This window comes from Sarcophilus harrisii, chromosome 5 (genome assembly GCF_902635505.1).
Source record: "Sarcophilus harrisii chromosome 5, mSarHar1.11, whole genome shotgun sequence".
Classification (NCBI taxonomy): Eukaryota; Metazoa; Chordata; class Mammalia; order Dasyuromorphia; family Dasyuridae; genus Sarcophilus; species Sarcophilus harrisii.
The window spans coordinates 188357850-188377968 of record NC_045430.1 but is presented as its reverse complement, the minus strand read 5'-3'; the positions used below and the strand labels follow the sequence as shown (position 1 = coordinate 188377968).

Genomic DNA, 20119 nt, shown 5'->3' with positions numbered 1-20119 from the left:
AACTGAGGCAAACAGAGTTTTTTTTTTTTTAATGCCCAAAGACACATAGTTCAAGGTCAAATATCTGAGACTGGATTTGAAATAGGTCTAACTACAGCACATATATATGTTTGTATGTATGTATATTCCTTGTTGTATTTGTTGAAATGCTCACTTACACTAATATAAAAAGATATATAAGATACTTTTGTGGATTTTAAAAAGTACAGCTAAATTGAGTTGCTTTTGACTTAGGTGGGCCACAGATAGTTTTTCTGGTGGTCTTTTATAAGAAAAAGGTTCTTCCCATCTCCTTGTTCTACAGCAAATGTCATTATAACAAAACAATGTGCTTAACAGAAAGATAGCCAAGATGCATCTGAGGACCCACCTACATATTGGAACAGTATTCAACATAGGAAGCAGTATTGTATCATAGATAGAAATCTGGTTTTGGAAATAGGAAGATTTGAATTCAAATTCTGACTTTAATAAAAACTGTGTGAACACAAGCAAAGCATTAAAGGTCTCTGTGGCCCCAGACCACTCTCCAAGATTAAGGTGCAGGATGCTGGTGGTGGAATAAGATTTCCTTATGGACTCCCACTCCCACTACTCCCACCAAATCAGGATGCAATAAAAAGCATACTGGACAGGACAGCAGTCAGACTACCTGGTTTTAAGGCTTGGTTCCACTCTTAATAATCAATTAACAAGCATTAAACAAGCCTTAAATCAAGTGGACGAGTCTCATCTGTAATATGAGGAGGATGAAATAGAGGGTTTGTAAATTCCCTTTCCTTTCTTGAATCTAAGAATCTAAAAGAATATGGCAGACTCATGGACTTCAGAGCAACAAGACCTACTCTAACTTTTCATTTCTACAAGGTGTTTAGAGATCCACGTGCCTCCTTCCTTTCTTCCTAGCTACAAACAAAAGAGACAAAAGAGGCTTAAACTTTCATATAACTCAAGGCAAGTTGCTAAATTCTCCTCTTTAGAAAAGCTCTCTTTTTAGAGTGTTTTTGTCATATGTTTCTGGCCCCATCTCGCTCTTCACTAACACACTATATTAAGTGAGGAACCAGAGTGGGGTGCCTCCTTCAGGGGACAACTGTCCTAATAAATTCATCTACTGGAATGTTAAATTCAAAAATAACATGGCCCAAGAAACATGGGACAGACCTGATGCATCCATCCTTATTTGATTTGTACCCTGGGGCTAGTACCCACACTATCACCCATCCTTCCCTTCTCCAGAGCAGGGCCTCTAGACCCTGGATGATAATAATAATGGTAATGATAATAATATCTAGCATTTATATAACATTTTAAGGTTAGCAAAATGCTTTCCAAATATTATCTCATTTTATCCTCATAACAATTTTATCCCACTTTATAGATGAGAAAACTGAGGCAGATGGTAGTTAAATGATTTACCTAGGGTTACACAGCTAGTAAAAGCATGTGGGATTAAATTCACATTTAGGTTTTCCTGACTCCAGGTGCAGTGCGCTGCCCACTGAGCCACGTAGCATCTTTGGGAATGGAAAGTGAAGAAGGATACTCACCCACATCAATGTCCTGTCTGGTAGGAGAATCATCAGCCAACTTTATATGGGTCTTATAAAGCCTTGGGCTAAGTATGTTGTAATAATAATAATAATTAATACTTACATAGCACTTTAAAGTTTACAAAGCAATACCCTGTGAGGTATGTACTATATGTATCATTATCTCCATGTTTCTGATGACAAAACTGAGTCTCAGAGAAGTTAAATCATTTTTAGGGTAGGGCTATTATGACTTCAGTTACAGCAGTAGGACCTGAACCCTTGAAGTCTTCCTGACTTCAGGTTCAACATTCTGTCCACTTTGCCACATTGCCTCCATAAAATATGGATAAAGGAAGAGGCACTTGGGAGTGGAAAAGAGAAAATAAATGTCTCTTACACTTCTTCCTTGTAGCCTAGCTCAGAGTGAGACACAGGTTATGTGACTGAAAAATATTGAATCAAATGTAAGCAGTTAAAGGGAAGGGGAATCGTGGCACAACATGGACCTTCCAGTTTGTTGTCATGGAGAATAGTGTAGATGGTAATAGTAGGAATCCTCTAGTGAAAGGTTCTTCCAAAGAAAATGGAGAGAGCAGAGGATGGATATTTATAACTCCTATACCAAACTGAGGGTTCTCAAATACTCAAATAGACCTGTGATCTCATCAACTAAAATAATACAAATCAAAACCCATTCAAGGCTGCCCATATTGAGTAACTAGTGATCATGTTCTCCCAACATTTGACACAGAGGAGCATCCAGTTTGTTGGAGGCCAAATTCCTTGCTTTCTTCCAACATCACAGAGGACTCTGGCTATCCACCTATCATCCCTAGCTCTTGTCATGTAACACAGCCCATTTTATCCTCCTGTCATATAATTCTTTAAAGACATCCTTTACTCTTGTTCTCTGGAGTTGCTCATTTGTTGCTTGTTGCAGCTTATACACGCCTACAATGCTCTTCAAGAAACAAACCAAGTATGGCAATTTGAAATAATTTTGTCTAACTTGGCAACTTTTCTTTGCCCAGTTCTGAACAATATAGCTTGAACGCCAGACCTCTTTTAGACATCATTGTGATTCCTGATTTTGACCCTCTTTCTAGTTAAGACACTACCAGTCCCATCTTTGATCCTATTAGGTAATTATTATTAATCTCTCCTGATCTTCATCTTAGAGTAATCTAATGATAATAATTGTGCTTTAATCCTTTTCCCCTTGCCTTTCTAACTTTCCATGTCTATCCAAACAAGGAATGATTTATGGTTCTGAACAAGAACACAAAGAAAATGATAGGTATTAGGCTGAAAGGTATAATCTAAGGGGAAAAAAAGAGAGAAGTCAGAGCTGAATCCAGTGCACAAAGGAGGCTAGCCAGGGAATAGTTTGGTATCTTTACCATAGAGAGAGAGTAGATCGGTGATGTGATAGGGAGCATGAGGCATCTCATTCTAAAGTGAGATATAAGGTCAAATGGCTCCCAGCTTATCATGATGTCCAACACATGATAACAACAAGAAAAATACCTCAAAACGAGGTCAATTGTGCTTCAGATGGGAAACCTTTCTTCTTGAGAAGATAATTCCAAGGTAAGATCAGACCATGACCTTCTTCCAATAGGAAGAGAACAATAATTGGCTAATTGACTTGTTTGGAATGGTAAGAGAAAAGAGCAGACTCTGACAGCATTCTTCTCTTCCCCAGCTGAGAATGTCACATTGACACTGTAGGGACTGGTCAAAATAGAAATAGTACAAGATATAGCCAAGAGGCAGCCCAGTCTACAAATTCACAAGGATGGCCATCGGGACCATAACTCTTGCAATCCCCCCAAAAATAGTAATGATGCCTTTCTTATCACACAGGATCTTTAAGGGTCTGGGCAAGTTCAGGTGGAAATGAAGAAGTGGGAAAGGCTGTGAAACCAGGAAAATAGTTTTTGAGATGAATTAAATAGCTCTTCAGGATAGCTGAAAGTGATCATTTATATGCAATTGAAATGATACTAGAGAATGGGAAGGATTCTTAGTGCTGAAAGACAGTAACTTATTTGGTTCAGTGGTAGTCCATGAAAACACAAACTACATTACCTTAAAAAAAAGTTGGATTCCTTCTAGCATCAATAATTTTTCTCTTCTTTTTATTCACATTGGCCTTGCCCAAGTGTTGGATAAGTCACTTCTAAGTTATATAGAGATATGTTTGCTTGATCACTGGTAAGGCAAAGCACAGAACTAGTATTAATGGGTAGAAGTTACAGGGATGTAAATTTTAATTAAATATTAAGAAAAACTCCCCAACAATTAGAGATGTCCCACAATAGAATAGACTGCTTTGAAATGGTGACCACTAGGGTCAAGGAATATAAGACAGAGGATGATTTGTCAGGGAGGTTATAAAAGGAAGCCAACAGTAGAAAACCTGTCTTGAAATTTCTTCAAACTCTAAGATTGGGTGGATCTCTGACAGATGGCAAGGAAAGCTCAGTAGAATATGTTTATGAATGTTGTCCACATGCAGAATACATACTGAGAAAAGGATGTATGCTGCACATTAGCACATAAAAATTTGACCATGAACAAGAATGGCCCCTATGAACATCAAAAAACACCATGGCTTGATGACACGCTTTATCCTTTCTACTTCTCCATTGGACTGTGGTTTACAGAGAAAAGCTGTGGTTGGATGCAGAAGTATGACAGAAATGCCTGCCAGAATCGGGAGATAAATTTAGAGTCACAGAGGTAATGCTTTTGGAAAAGCTATCAAAGTGAAATATATGGTCCAAGGCCAGTTGGACTCTCTGAGTGGCACCAAGTAAACTTTGGATGGGGATAAAGTAAACCATCTTAGTTAAAGTAACTATTATTTTTTCCCTCTGAAGGGAAAAGAAAGGGTCATGATGAAAAACAGTGAAATGTTGGCTCACGAGCCATGATGAAGTTCAGCAAGGGATGAAGTGGACCTTACCGTGACATATTTGATCCGAGCAAGGGTCAACAGGAATCCTCCTCTGCTTTCTCAGCACTGTGTAGCATATTCTGTTGTGACAAGACATCTGTTTTACCATCCTAGGAACCCAGAAGGTAGATTGAATGAGGTGAAAGTCCATGGAGAAGAAGAATAGCCACAAGGCATTAGTGGGCTTTGAGAGAGCTCATGGAGCAGAAATAACTCCATTTTTTTTCACTTTCCTTTTGGCTAGGGTAAACCTGCTGGAAGTCACTCAACTGGCAATCAATGAATATTTCTGACCACCCCTGGATGTAGATTATTATGGTCTGGGGGATATGATAGCGCAAAGGAGACATCATAATCTAGTGGGGAAAAGGCTAAGGTACAGATAACTTATGGTTAAATCAATCCACCTAGCTGGCTTACACTAGAATGTGGACTTTTAGATAAGGCAGATCCTGACAGTAATCCAGTATATGAGTTCATCACTTTCTCTTGCTCAGTTCTTTCTTTTCTCCTGATGTTTCCATTAGTCTGTTTTCTCACCCCACAAGTCTTCTAAAACAACCGCCATATTTTTCTTCATCTTCAATGCCTGTCTTTGCAAAGTCACTACCCAGGGCTTCTAATTTCCAGTCTTACATCACCACCGTCCTTTCAGGAAGTCCCCTCTACCACTTCAGTATTGACATAAAGCCAGATTTGTTAAGAAAATGTGGTGGTATGGATAGGGTGCTATCTTTAGAGCAAGGATGACTAAGGTTCAAGTCTTCCCTCAGCTACATATTGATTATGGCACCTGGGCAAGTCACTTACCTCTCCATGTCCCAAGTAACTTTGACTGTAAGATGTGGAACTGCACTGGGAGGAGCTGCTTATATAAATTACATCAAAGGTCTAACAGGAGTCCTCAAACTACAGCCGATGGGCCAGATGCGGCAGCTGAGGACGATTATCCCCCTCACCCAGGGCTATGAAGTCTCTTTATTTAAAGGCCCACAAAACAAAGTTTTTGTTTTTACTATAGTCCGGCCCTCCAACAGTCCGAAGGACAGTGAACTGGCCCCCTATTTAAAAAGTTTGAGGACTCCTGGTCTAAAACCTATCTAAACCCAATGTGACAGGTTGATTTCTCTCCTCTGAGTCATGTGGGATACTCAGAAGTAGGGTAAGCCTTTGAGGAAAGCCAGCTCTAAAAAGTATAAAACATTTATCAAGGGAGAGATGTATGTGTGATCTACTCATTTCCTTTTTTCTGTCCAAATCATGACTTTATCTTCATTTTTACTGGGTGAGGATGATTCATTTCCTAAAGCTACTCAGTTATGTCATGTTTTGTTAACTTATTTTCCCCAAGTGTGCTTGTATCTACCATCTCATTTTATGCCCACGACATCCCTGTGAGGTCGGTAGGCAGTACAATATGCTCCAGCCTATGTATGAGGAAAGCCATACCCCAAAGCATTAAGTTACTCATGCAAGGTCACATTGAGTTAATATTCAAGGCCAAGGTGATTATCTAGGTCTTTTGAATCCCAGCACAGGGTTCTTTTCTACCAAATGGCATTTGATCTATTCTAAATCTGAATTTTTTCCCACCCCCAAGCCCCAACCTCTAGGGACAAAAGATCAAGGTAACTCTGCTAATGGTGTCATTAGCACCGGCAGAAATGAGAACCGCCAGACCCTCACCTTCACTCCCCAGGCTGATCAGCTCTTACCCGGGAGTCTGGGTGAAGGGTGGGGGTGGGGTGCTGGATAAGGTAGTAAGAGTATGATGGAGTCAGACGCTGGTCGGAAAGGAGAGGACCCCAGCGGGGACTTGTCCTAGCTAGGGACCCTGAGAAGAGGACAGGATTCTCTGGGGAGGCAGCAACCATGGAGGAGGAAGGAGGATGTTACTTGCTTACCCTCCAAGGCCGCCTTCCAGCTGGTACTGCCCTCGTACCCGGATCCTGATCTTCTCAGCAGCACCTCCTGGCCCCGGCCCTCCCCGTCCCCAGGGGAGAGTACTCTCGGCAAAGAAGCCGCCGCCGCCGCGGCTGGAGCGGGTGGCGGAGGGGGCCGACTCCTCCTGGGGGGCTCCCGGACAGGCTCCATGCCCCCCTCCCACTCCGGTGCCCCCGCCCCTCTGCTAAAGGGCGCCTGGCACTTCCGTTACCAGGCTGGGGGGGAAACCGAGCCCGAACTGGCCAGGGACCCTCCCTTTGTCCCTCCCTCCCTCCGGGTGGGAGCAGGAGCTGAGGATGGGAGGGATGCAGAAAAGAGCTTCTGCAGCAGCTCGGGGACAGTGGCGGCGCGTTCAGCTCCTCTCCCGACCAGGATTCTCAGCAACGAGAAACGTCCCTTCCTGCTTCACTTTCCACAGCCGCAGCATCTGCCTCTAGAGTTTCTCAGCTTGGGAAGGGGGAGAGAGGAGAATGAGGGAGGAGAGAAAGAAGAGGAGGGTGGGGAGAAGAGGCGCCAAGGCGACGGGGTGGCAGCCGGGCGGGAGGACCCGAGGAGAAGTGCAATGAGGCTGGAGTGCTGGGGGAGAGGGGCGGGGAAGATGTGAGCAATAGAAGGCTGCAGGGATCCCCGAACCTGGAATCCGGAGGAAGATCAAAATAGGGAGAGAGCACTGAGGGATGGGGGGCAAGGGGACCCCGAGAACACAAGGACCCACATGGCCAAAGAAAGCTATTAGCATCCAGATGCTTGGGGATGGGGCGGGGGGGGGGGGGGGGAGGATAGAGAGACTTGAGAGTCCATGGGAAGTTTGGGAAAGGGAGGCCCCAGGCATAGAGAGGGGTTTGAGGAAGGGAGATCCGGGGATCTCCTTTCTCACCTCCACCCCAGATTCCCTGGCTCCCATTCGGGCTGGAGCCAGGGAGCGAGGGAAGAAAATGCATCCCCAAAGTCTGGAGGGGCCGCTTAAGAGGTCACAGAACGGGCCATGGGGAAGGGGGAGCGCCCGGGAGCTTGGTTAGAGACCTGCCCAGCGGGACCTTGCACAGAGAAAAGGCTTTCCAGAAACATAGTCCTCTGCGCGCCTTAGCATCCGTTTGACTTGAGATCCTGGGGACGTGGTGTGATGTTGGCGTCTGGCACCTCATGGAGAGCAAACACATTTCCTTTGTTATTATAGGGCTTAGCCAAGCTATGATTAATTACCAAGAGAACTCTTTCGGACTTATAATTAGAGCTGGGATTCTTCAGCCGAAGTCTACAGGTGGATTTCAGGGTGACCATGAATTTGTTAAAAAAAAAAAAAAATACATCTTTATTTTCACTAATTTTTGACTTCCTGTATCTTGTTTTGTACATTTTATAAATCATCAGTCCAATATGGGACCGGTGAGTTTCACCAAACTGCCAAAGAGGTTCAAAGAGGTTCCTTCCCTCACCCCCGCCAAGAAAAAGAATGGATTGTACCAGTACTGTACAGTGGATAGAGCGAAAGATGGATTTTGAATCAAGAGCTGAGATTGAAACTTGTTTCCTTTGACCCTTATTAGCTATATGATCTTAAGCAAGTCATTTTACATCTCTAAATAATATATAAAGGTTATTTATTATTTTTAGTCGGAAGGAGTCTATTCCTTCATCCCAGGGTTTAATATTCTTATGGATTCTGAGAGGAGTAAGTCCATTCCACCATTAATATATAGGTTATAGAATCTTAAAATGAAGAATGGTCCTTAGAGATAATCTAGCTCAGGCAGAAATAGTAAATGCATCTTTTTGAGATCATGATGTAATAAGAAACACATGTAATAACGGGCCAGGGAAAATACACCAAAAATTAATTAGAAACTAACTAATCTGATCCTAAAGAATGAGTGGGTGAAACAACAACTCATAGACACAATCGATAATTTCATCCAAGAGAATGACAACAGTGAGACAACATACCAAAACTGATGGGATGCAGCCAAAGCAGTTCTTAGGGGAAATTTTATATCTTGAAATAATCTAGCTCAGTCTCTTCCTTTTACAGATCAAGGTAAAGTGATTTCCTCAAGGTCAATTAAACACTCCAAAGAGAGAAACAAAGCAAGACCACAGCTCACCCTCAAGAATCATGCCTGGAACCTACTTAGTCTGTTTTCCTCATCTCTAAAACGGAGGTAACAATAGCATCTACAGAGTTGTGGTGAAAATCAATCAGAAAATATGTGGGAAGCCTTTTGCAAACCTTAAATTATTATTATTCTGACCCACTTTATTTAAAAGCAATGTTTCAAATGTAAGTCACTATTTAATAGCAAGGGTTGGATAATATAAAAGGTCCAAGGAGGCCTAAAGTAGAGGAAAAGACAAGTTTAGGTGGTAGATATCACCTCCATTATTGTGGTTCTGTAGTCAATTTTCAGCCACATCTGACTTTCTATAACCCCATTTGGGATTTTCTTGGCAAGGATACTGGAGTGGTTTACTATTTCCTTCTCCAGCTCATTTTACAGATGAGAAAACTGAGGCAAACAGGGTTAAATGACTTACCTAGGGTCACACAATTAATAAGTACCTAAGTTTGAATGTGAACTCAGGCCTTCCTGATTAGGGCAGAGTTCTATCCACTGCCACCAGCTGCCCTATTACCTCCATTAGGAAGCATTTTTTAGAGGAAATGAGTTTGAAAAAAAGATAAAGGAGGTAAAAAACATGCATTGGTAGAAAGGTAAATATTTCTACCAGAGGAGATGATTTATATAAATTTGATTCAGTGAAAATAAATGTCACATGTGGAACATGACAAGAAATAGCTTGACTGGAAAAGGAATATATTAAGGAGAAAGGAGAGATGAGGGAAGAGCCTTTGAGACCAGATTTTTCATGCAACCTTAGAAGTCAGAGAAAATTGTTTTAGGTTCTAAAGTAAGAAAATGCTATGCTAACAAAGAATCATAAAATTTATTTTATTTTATTTATGAAGCAAAACAAGCATTTCCATAACATAGTATAATTTTTTTAAAAAGATGATTGTACACAAAACTATTAAGCATAATTTCCTATTCCTTTCAAATATACAACACAATTATGTAAATTTCTTTTTCTCTTTTTCTTCTACTCTCAGAGATGACTATCATTAGACATAAATAAACTCTGTGTGTGTGTGTGTGTGTGTATGTAAAACTATTTTATACATAATTCTATTTATCAGTTCTTTTTCTGGATACTGATAATGCCTTCCTCATAAGAACCATAAAATTTTAATGCTGATCCCCATTATAAAGATAGAAATGATAGAGCACCAGTCCTGAAGTCAGGAAGAACTGAGTTTAAATCTGACCTCAGACACTTAACACTTCTTAGCTGTGTGACCCTGGGCAAGTCATTTAACCCCAATTACTTCAGAAAAAAAATTTAGAAAATTGAGGGCCAGAGAAGTTAAGGTTTTCATCCAGGCTATTAAGAAAACTTTAAATGAAGATGAGACTGAAACACCAAATACCTGAAGAAGAAAAAAAACAAAACAAAACATACAAACACAGAAAATCTAACTAAATCTAAACTAAATTTTAATCTAAAAATCTAACTAAATTTTAAAATATTACTTCACTCTCTAATTGTTTCTCTAGAGATTCTACCTTTTTTCAGAAATCATTTAAGATCATAACAATGTAAATGAAATGAATAGTATTGAATGCTATGTAATCATGATGACCAAGTTTGGCCCCTGAGAAGAGATGAGGAAATGTACCTCTTTCCTTTGGTTGGAGAAATGGGGGATTTGGATTGCAGAAGGCTGCTGGTACTATCAGATAGTCAATATATGTTGATAGATGTTCCTTAATGGCTTTCTCCCTGCCCTCTCCTCCTCTCCCCTCCCCATCCACTTTATTTAAAGGGAAAGGCTCATTGGACTGAGTAGGTGCAGGATGAGGAAAGGGCTTATTTAGAAAAGATTGTGCTTAAAAAAAACTTTTAAAAAATTAAATAGTTTATGTCAGAAATCACTTTGGGATTAAGAGTTTTCCTCCCCCTATTATTTCTTACCTGAGAGGTAACTGAGTACCTTTTTCTCCGAAAAGATTTTTTAAATTCTTGTTCAGTGCAAAAGATTTTAAAAAAATATTTCAGTTACTAAGACATTGAGTCAGATCTGAATATAATTACAGTGAGAATGAAAGCAAATAATATAATGTAGAAAAGAATAAATTGTTCAAAATTACTCTTAGAAAATATTCATAGCCAAATATCTTTAGGATTATCTATTATGTGCATTTTTCTTCAAAAGAAAGCTTCTTGCTTTATTGAAATATTTTCCAGAGACTATTATAATGAAATTCATTGCTCTAACATCTCAAAAATGCCATAGAAACGTAGAATATAAATCAGTTTCTGTATACCCTTTGGAAAATGAAACTACTAGATATTTTATTAAGGTGGAAGAATTGATACTTGAAATGAAATTTTCTTTATTGTACATTAATGCTTCCTTACTCAAATTTCTCCCCTACAGGTTTAGAATTTATTAATCTCTAGACTTGAGACTGAGCTAACATAGGGTGACTGAGGTTATGCCCCAGGTAGCAACATGAGAATATCAATGTTTTTACCCTGAGCTGTTCTTTCCTATATTCTCATGGAGTCCTCCCCAAGGAATGCTTCTGAAGCTCTTTCATAATGTTCTGGCCTAGGAGCCTTAATGCCCAGAATCTTCACAGGAACAGAATGAGGAAAAGTCAGGGAGGTGGGAGATTGGCAGTAGTCACAGACTCTCCCCCCGCCCAAACCCACCCATTTGCAAAATAGGACTAATATCTACTATCTATCTGAGAGGATTGTTGTGGGGAGAGGGAAAAGGAGAAATGCTTTGCAAACAGCAAAGTGGTATTTAAAAGTGAATTTACTGTGACATGTCCTACGCTGGTGCCCAAAGTCCTATTATAGTCCTAAGTGTGAGGGATAGAAAATCCTATCCAAAAATGACTACTCAGAGACCTCTCAGAAGTAAAATGCAGAAAAGTTGTTTATTTAATTAATTCTCATGAGAATGAGCAATTCCATCTCGAGGAGGGAAAGAGAGAGAGTTCGCGGTAGAAGGGCTAAAGAAGGGGATAAGGTATACGTTTTTATAGGGTTTAGATTCAAAGGATTAGTTCTGGGAGTTCTGGGAGGAACCATACATCAGGCAACTAATTGGCCAGATGTTGGTAACTTGAACAGTGATAAATGTCATCATTCGAAGTTAAATACATATGTCTGAAATCTAAGTATATATTGGCTACCACTCAACATACTCACGCAGGTCACAGAGACCTAGAGAAACTAAAAATACAGAAGAGGAAGTTAAATGTCCTTGGAAGTTCAGCTGCTGGAAGTTCTTCACCTTATCTTTACTACATACAGCTGCTGGAAGTTCTTCAACTACACACACACACACACACACACACACGAGGAATAATAATAATTATTGCTTTTGTTGTTTGCTAACATATAGTGCTTTAAGATTTACAAAGTGCTCTACATATATTATCTCATATGATCCTGATAACGACCAATGAGGTTGATACTATTATCCCCATTTTGCAAATTAGAGAGATTGAGTGACTTATCCAGAGCTATTTAAAGCAAAATTGAAACCTCCAGACTACAAGTCCAGCACTTTATGCACCACAATACTTAGCTGTCTTGGGTAGAGAAGTGTATAATTTGAGGAGTAGGGGTAGGAAGAGGCATTAGAAAAGATTCCCCCCATAAGATTATAAGCTCTTTAAGGGCAAGAATTGTCTTTTACCTCTTTTTGCATCCCTCCCATTTAGCACAGTGCCTGACACCTTGTAGGTACTTAATGTTTATTGGCTGATTGACAAGTGATTGCAAGGGGCAGCTAAGTGGCACAGTGGATAATCAGGAGTTCCTCTTTGTGAGTTCAAATCCAGCCTCAAACTAACCATATGACTGTGGTCAAGTCATTTTAACTCTGGTTGTCTCAGTTATTCATGAGAAGGAGAATGAGCTGGAGAAGGAAATGACAATCTTTGCCAAAAAACCATAAATGGGATCATAGTCAGGTATGACTGAAAAACAAATCAGCAACAAGAAATGATTGCAAAGATCTTTGCAATTTATAGAGAGATCTTAGAGATCAAAAAACTGAGGCTTGGATTGTCATTTTCACCACCCCAAATATTACATGCCTTATGATGTCATTGGATACCCAGCTCTCATCCTATAACTTCTAATTATCCTAGTCCTAAACTAATGACTTCAAGAGGCACCTATCACAGAACACTTTATCTTTTAGTTGTTTTTAGATCTACAATCTTTCCTAGTGAACCATCTATCCAGGAGTATAATTTATATATAGTGGTACTCAATGAATATTCATCTGATTAACAAAAGTGGACAAAGAATCAAATATTTCACAGGGAGATTGTAATGTTTATGATGTTTGTTAGGAGCCCAAAATCAAGAATCTCATCTCATTATTGTTAGGAGAAAGACAGAGTTATTGACAGAGTTGACAGAGACAAGTGATTGGTCCTAACCATCCATAGTTATAGTTCATGATGGCTCCTTATGGCTTCTTTTATGCAACTTATCAAAAAAAATTAATCTCCTCATGAGAGTTTGCCTCAAAAAAGGCAGAACATCCAACACTAAGGACTATATTCTACCTTGGATCACATTTGAATTATTGAGTTCAGTTTTGGGTAGCAGTGACTTTCAGAAAATCCTTCTCAATTTAGTATGAAACTCAAGGGAATGTTTCTTCTTCTTTTTTGTTGCTGCCACCAACAGAAAACAATAGTTTTCCAGCTTGTTGACTGGGTTGTGGGCTTGGTGCTGCTTCCTCTGGAAGAACAAACAGGTTAGACTTGGTGTACTTTCTAGATCCCTTTTCATATCTTGCACATCCACAGAGGCTGTCAGCATTGTGTTTCTTGAGAATGCATTCACTGCCATGAACATGTGACTGGGGAGTGGTCACAATAAAATAAATGATCACATTGTTTTAGCCTTTTTTATTTCAAGGACTGGTTATTTTGACAGTGTTTAAAAAAAACTTTAAAAAAGAAAACAATCAAAAATTTTATTGTGAAAGCCTTGTTCAAGTAAAGGGGATAGCAAAGAGGTTGCCAAAAATAATTATTTATGTTCCTATTATCCATTGATTCTAATGTTGACTTCATGCTGATCACAGTCATTAAAAAAAGAAAAGATACTGCAGAGACAGAGGTAACTACAAATCTTCTATGTTTTTTTTTTTTTGTTTTTTTTTTTTTACTGTGTATTTTAAACAAAACCTAGTTTTCATGGAGTTAATTGTGAGGAGGGAATAATAATAATTCAAATAGGTAAGAGGGTAGAGATACATGGTAGAGTCCAACCTGAGCACAAGTTTACTAAGATAACACAATAAACCCAAATGTAGAGAATTAGACAATAGCTAAAAAGGAACTAATAAAAATAAAAGGGAAACCTGTGAATCATTTCAGTTATGTCTGACTTTTTGTGACCTCAATTGGGGTTTTCTTGGCAAAGATACTGGAATGATTCGTCATTTTCTTCTCCAGTTCATTTTACAGATGAAGAAACAGAGACAAATAGAATTAAGTGAATTGTCCATGGTCATATAGCTAATAAGTACCTGAGGCAGAATTTGAACTCGGCTCTTCCTGACTCAAGAATCCATGCTCAATCCATTATACCACCTAGTTCCCAAAGAAGAAACATGCACTTAAATAAATTGTGGTATGCAAAGGTAAAAAAATATTATGGCATCATAAGAAACATAAATATGAGGAATTCAGAGAAACATGGGAAGATTTTTATGAACTGGTGCAATGAAGCTAGGGAACAATGTATACAATGACCATAATAGTGAAGTGAAAGCAACACTAGCTGCCTTGGCCACAAGGAAAAGAGAAAATGTACCTTTTTTTTTTTTTTTTTTTTTTAACCTCAGAGAGATATTGAGGTATTGTTTTTTTTTTTAAGTTGTTTTTGCTCAAAATTTTATTTGTTTCAAGGGAAGTCATAGGGTTCCAGAGGTGGGAGGTGAAATAATCAAACAATACTGTTTTTGTTTTAAGGCATCAATAAAAGTTGTTAATGAGGGAGGGAGGATCAAATGAATGGATAGATTAAAAAAGAAAAAAAGGAGAGCTATTTTAGCTCATTGATTAAGATGCCATAGACTTCTAAGGAATTCTCCAAGTCTATGAGGTTAAACTCCAAGAAGAAGGAAACATTTTCTAGTGGAAAAATATATATACAAATGTAAAAAATGCTTAATGTCAATTTCCTCTGTGGAAAGAACAAGCTGAGTGACACGTGCAATTAAGAGTTTTATGCAAAATCTCCTTGATATAAAACAATCTCAACCCTCCAAGGCCAAATGACAAGAGAGAACATTTGGGGTAGAAAAGGGAGGAAATAATAAAAAATCTGCGAAGAAATATGTTCCTTCTCTTTAAGGCAAATCTGTCTCATAAGAAAGCCTCCATTCTATGAAACTGACAGAAAAAAAAATATTTATGGTGAATTACTTGAGTTACTTCTTATGAAATCTACTCTCTAAAAAATGGATGTTTGGAAAGTTGCTTCAAACGAAATCTATTCTATAAGCCTCAGATCATTAAGACCAAAGGAAAAAAGAACATTTTTTAAAATGGATCAAAGGATTGCTTTATTCAAAATCTCCTATAACTTGTGGAAATATTCTAGCTTTTCTCACTATTAATGAATTCTATTATCCAGTGTGGAAGAGGGAACACTGGACACTGGTGGCTCTAGGTACAAGGCGGCAACATTTTTGTCATAGTGATATTCCCCAATCCCTTTTAGTATAACAGAAATTAAGAGATTAGAATCAAAGGAATGGGGGATTTAGAACTATAATTGTTTTTCTCATCTGAGTCAGTTTTTCCCTAAGATATCTGGGGTCACTTTGTGTTAGCATTTTGATTGATGAATAGCATAAAATAGAGGAGAGCATGTTCCAACAAATATTGTGATTCCAAGAAAAGTGGTTAAAAAAAAAAAAGCAAGAAATCAGTTCTATTCATATGCATGAAAACACAAAAAAAACCACTGAATCTCCTGTGGCAAAGGGAAATGAGAGGGAGCAGAATTGGGAAAGGAGAGGAGAGAGAGAAGAATGAGAGAGAGAGAGAAACAGAGAGAGACAAAGAGACAGAGACAGAGACAGAGTCACAGAGAGACACAGAGAACAACAGATATGCCAGAGAGATATGAAAGAGAAGGAGGAGGAAGGGGGGAGGAGAAAGAGGGGGGGAAAGGAGAAAGAGGGGAGAGGAGGAGAAGAGAAGGAAGAGGAGGAAGAGGAGGAAGAGGAGGAGGAGGAGAAGGAGGAAGGGAGGAAAGGAAAGGGAATGAGAAAGGGATGAAAGAGTAGGAGAGGGCTAAGAGGGGAGGGAAAGGGATGAAGGAGAGAAATAAGGGATAAGGGAAAGAAAGGAGGAGGGAAAGAGGAATAGAGGAGGAGAGAGAAGAAAGGAAGAGAAGAAGAATGAGTGGGAAGGGTTGGGGAAGAGGAAAAGAGTAAAAAAGGAAAGAGGAAGGGAAGGACAGAGGAAGGAAGAAGAGAGAGAAGAAATAAAGAGAAAAAAGGAAAGAAGGGAGAAAGGACAAAAGGATGAAAAAGAGAAAGGAAAAAAATATGGAAAAGGGATAAAGGGAAAGAAGATAGATGAAAGTAAGGAAGGAAGGAGGAAAAGAAGAAGGGAGAAAGGAAGGAAGAAAAAAGGAGGGAGAAAGAAAAAAAGGGAGGGAGGGAGGGAAAAAGGGAAGAAGGGAGGGAGGGAGGGAGGAAGGAAGGGAGGAAGGAAGGAAGGAAGGAAGGAAGGAAGGAAGGAAGGAAGGAAGGAAGGAAGGAAGGAAGGAAGGGTGGGTTACAAAAATTTCCTGAAAAGGGAGACAATTCAGCTGTGCCTGCTTCTGATTTTATTTATCACTCTCACAGATCCTGGTACCACTGCTGCTATGACCCTAAAAAGCCCTCACTGACCAATCACTTCTGTCACTTTTTGCCTCTGTACCTCAGTCAAAGCCATTCGCCCACCTCCCATCACCCCCTGGGTTTATGTCAAAGCCACAGAGAGACTGCTGCTACTTGACTTTATCCAGTCTGGCTCACCCTGGGCGTCAGAACAGAGCCCTTCCTTCCTACCTTTGGCCGACTTTAGCCAAAATTTCAGTAGCCCCATATTGCTCTTTCTCACTCTCCCTCCTTCCCCTACTCAGACCATGCATTAGGACTCCCCTACTCAACTTCTCCCCTAGCAAATGACTCTACCAAACCCACCTCCTTTTCCTGTATCTAGCTTGACCTGGACCTCCTTCCTGGGGAATCACCACAGAGAAATCTTCTTTTCATATTTTACCTTCCCATCCCCGCCCTAGGATAAATGGGATCCAACCCTGTCTCCAGTTTTTTCATGACAACTTCATTCATCTTCCTCCTGTGGGCCACATAAGGGTAGGGAAATCACTTGGTCTGGCCCTGACGAAGCAACCGCCTGAGGGACTCAAAATTCAATAAATCTAGGAGCTTTTTTCATAGCAACATAAACTTATATTAAGTAGATCATAATAATGTGAATTTTGAGGGACAAGCAGGGAACGTTCATCATGGGATGGATGGGACACATATAGTACATAATGGGACAGACGTGTGCTTCTCGTTGGCTGTCTGCGGTCGGTCTGCTTGTATAGTGGTGACTTAATTCAGTCAGTGCTGGGAAAGCTGAGAGTGGTTAGGCCACTGCGGTGCAACTTCGACCACCCAGTGACAAGGAGGTGGAAAAGAACTGGATCGTCTCGGTTCTGATCCAAGTGATTCAATGATATAACATTGCATCCTACGCCAAGGAAGTCTGTGACGATGGTGTCACCAGTAGTGACAGAAGCAGAGGGTTTGACAGCTGCCAGGGCAAGGAGTTACTGAGGAATCTTGACTGAGCGTGATGATCTTGTTCATCACTGAGTCACAGGAGCATGCTCACAAGGCTTTCGGAACTACAGGATGAAGATACAGTTCATGAAGGTGAAGGGAAAACCTGTCAGGGAATACAACGCTGGCAAGGGGCTGTGTAACCTGGTGTTCCTGGTGGACGTTACCAACTGTCTCTCAGCTGCATGTCAAGATGCCGGGTTCCAAACAGCTTCTCAGCTCCCAGATTTCAAATGTGAAATCATCTGAAGCTAAATTAAGGCTATGGAAAGTGCAACTTGGAAGGAATAACAGTGCCTTTCCCTGTTCTGGAAGGACAAAGTCTTCTGTGTCGCTTGAATATGCTGTTGAATGTGCAAACTAATTGAGGCATTTAATGAAAGATTCAAGGATGTGAAAAGTGAACAAATGTAGAATGGAACATCCTTGCTATGCCATGCAGTGGTTCCACGTGACGTGCTTCATAACTTACAATGTGAAATCGTTGGGCTACAAAGCAATGAGGAGTTCAAAGTGAGATACAACAACCTTTCTTTCTTTTTTTTTTTTTTAATAACTTTTTATTGACAGAACCTATGCCAGGGTAGTTTTTTTTTTACAACATTATCCCTTGCACTCACTTCTGTTCCGATTTTTCCCCTCCCTCCCTCCGCCCTCTCCCCAAAGATGGCAAGCAGTCCATACATGTTAAATAGATTGCAGTGGATCTTGGATATAATATATGTGTGCAGAACCGAACAGTTTTCTTGTTGCTCAAGGAGAATTGGATTTAGAAGGTATAAATAACCTGGGAAGAAGAACAAAAATGCAAGCAGTTTACATTCATTTCCTAGTGTTCTTTCTTTGGGTGTAGCTGCTTCTGTCCATCCTTGATCAATTGAAACTCAGTTAGATCTTGTCTTTGTACAACAACCTTTCACTGCTTGAGTTCTATAAACATTACATAAGCAATAGTGAATTTTTCATTTTAAGGAGAAATGCATTAAAATATGCATCTGTGTTTGGAACAACATACTGGGTTTTTTTGTTTGTTTGTTTGTTTTATTTTATTTTTTTAAATTTTTAATAGCTTTTTATTTACAAGTTATATGCATGGGTAATTTTTCAGCATCGACAATTGCCAAACTTTTTGTTCCAACTTTTCCCCTCCTTCCCCCCATCCCCTCCCCAGGATGGCAGATTGACCAATACATGTTAAATATGTTAAAACATAAATTAAATACAAAATAAGTATACATGTCCAAACAGTTATTTTGCTGTACAAAAAGAATCGGACTTTGAAATAGTGTACAATTAGCCTGTGAAGGAAATCAAAAAATGCAGGTGGACAAAAATAGAGGGATTGGGAATTCTATGTTATGGTTCATAGTCATCTCCCAGAATTCTTTCCCTGGATGTAGCTGGTTCAATTCATTACTGCTCTATTGGAACTAATTTGGTTCATCTCATTGCTGGAGGTGGCCATGTCCATCAGAATTGATCATCATATAGTATTGTGAAAAACTTACTGTTACAAGCAATTGTTTTCAAAATTTACCATGGCAAAAGTCGACTCTATTCCTGACTGACCAACGGAAAGCTTTTGCAAGTGGCAACATCATCGATACTCGCCACCAACATATCTCACCAAAGAGAAGCAAGCTGTTCCAGCCAACACATTAAAGGTGAGCTAATTAAATGTTTGGACAAATACAGCAGGCTAATTTTTAAGTTGGTGATTGGTCCAGGAGTGAGGTTATAAATACCTCAATGGTTTCCCACCCCAGCTTTAATACAAAGACTCCTCTAAAACAGAAATATTTAATGACACAAGGCTTGAGAAGGTAGCTAATTCACTAGATAACAGATATCCAGCTCCCCAAAAGATCTTGGTAGGCTAGAACACTGAATTTAATAGAATGAGGCAAATTAGGAAGATAGCACATTTAGTAAGCATTTATTATGTGTGAAGCACTCTGCTAAGTAATTAATAAGCATAAATGTAAATTGCACACATGGGTTCCAAAAAATCAATTTCACAACTGTGACATCAGGGAGGCATATTGACATAAGTTTGTATGATAAGGCTCTGAAAGATTTGCTGGGATTCAAGATCATTATGAGTCAGCAATGATACGACAATTAAAAAATCTAATCCAAAGTGTCCAGGATTGGGGCACTGATAATACTGCCATCTTCTCACATGATCAGGCTGTTTCCCTGTACTACATTTTAGGAAAGCCATTGAGAAGTTGGATAATGTCCAAAACATAAGAAGATCATTTGGGGAAAAATTTTAAGGATTCGTTTTAAGAAAATCATTTTTTCTTTCTTTTTTTTGGGGGGGGTCTGTTTTTTTAATAATAGCTTTTTATTTTCAAAATATATGCAAAGATTGTTTTCAATATTCACCCTTGCAAAATCTTGTGTTCCAAATTTTTCTCCCTCCTTGTCCTTACCCCCTTCCCTTAGACAGCAAATAATTAAGGAAATCACTTTTTAAAAAACATTTAAGCAAAATGTTTCACCTGGAGAAGGGAAGACTGGGGTGGGGGAGAACATAATAGTTGGTTTTAAGTATTTAAAGAAAGGTCTCCTGGAAGAACAAATTGATTTGTTCTTCTCAGTCCCAGAGGGAAGAACCACGAGCAAGCAAAAGGAAAAACTTCCAAATAATTAGAGCTGTCGAAAAGTAGAATGGGTCTTCCATCTTGATGAGAAATCTTCAAGCCCTGATTGGAT

At 39.5% G+C, this 20119-nt stretch overlaps 1 protein-coding gene across 2 annotated transcripts in view; it reads right to left on the bottom strand.

The window, feature by feature from the left end:
* CLEC2L (C-type lectin domain family 2 member L) overlaps nucleotides 1-6887 on the bottom strand; it is a 28770-nt gene extending 21883 nt beyond the window's left edge. For both annotated transcript variants that reach the window (XM_031939173.1, XM_003771656.2), the window contains exon 1: nucleotides 6402-6887. In XM_031939173.1, the coding sequence (XP_031795033.1) occupies nucleotides 6402-6591 (190 nt within the window). In that variant the 5' untranslated portion in view covers nucleotides 6592-6887. The remainder of the gene's footprint in view (nucleotides 1-6401) is intronic.
* Between the last annotated feature and the right edge of the window lie 13232 nt (nucleotides 6888-20119).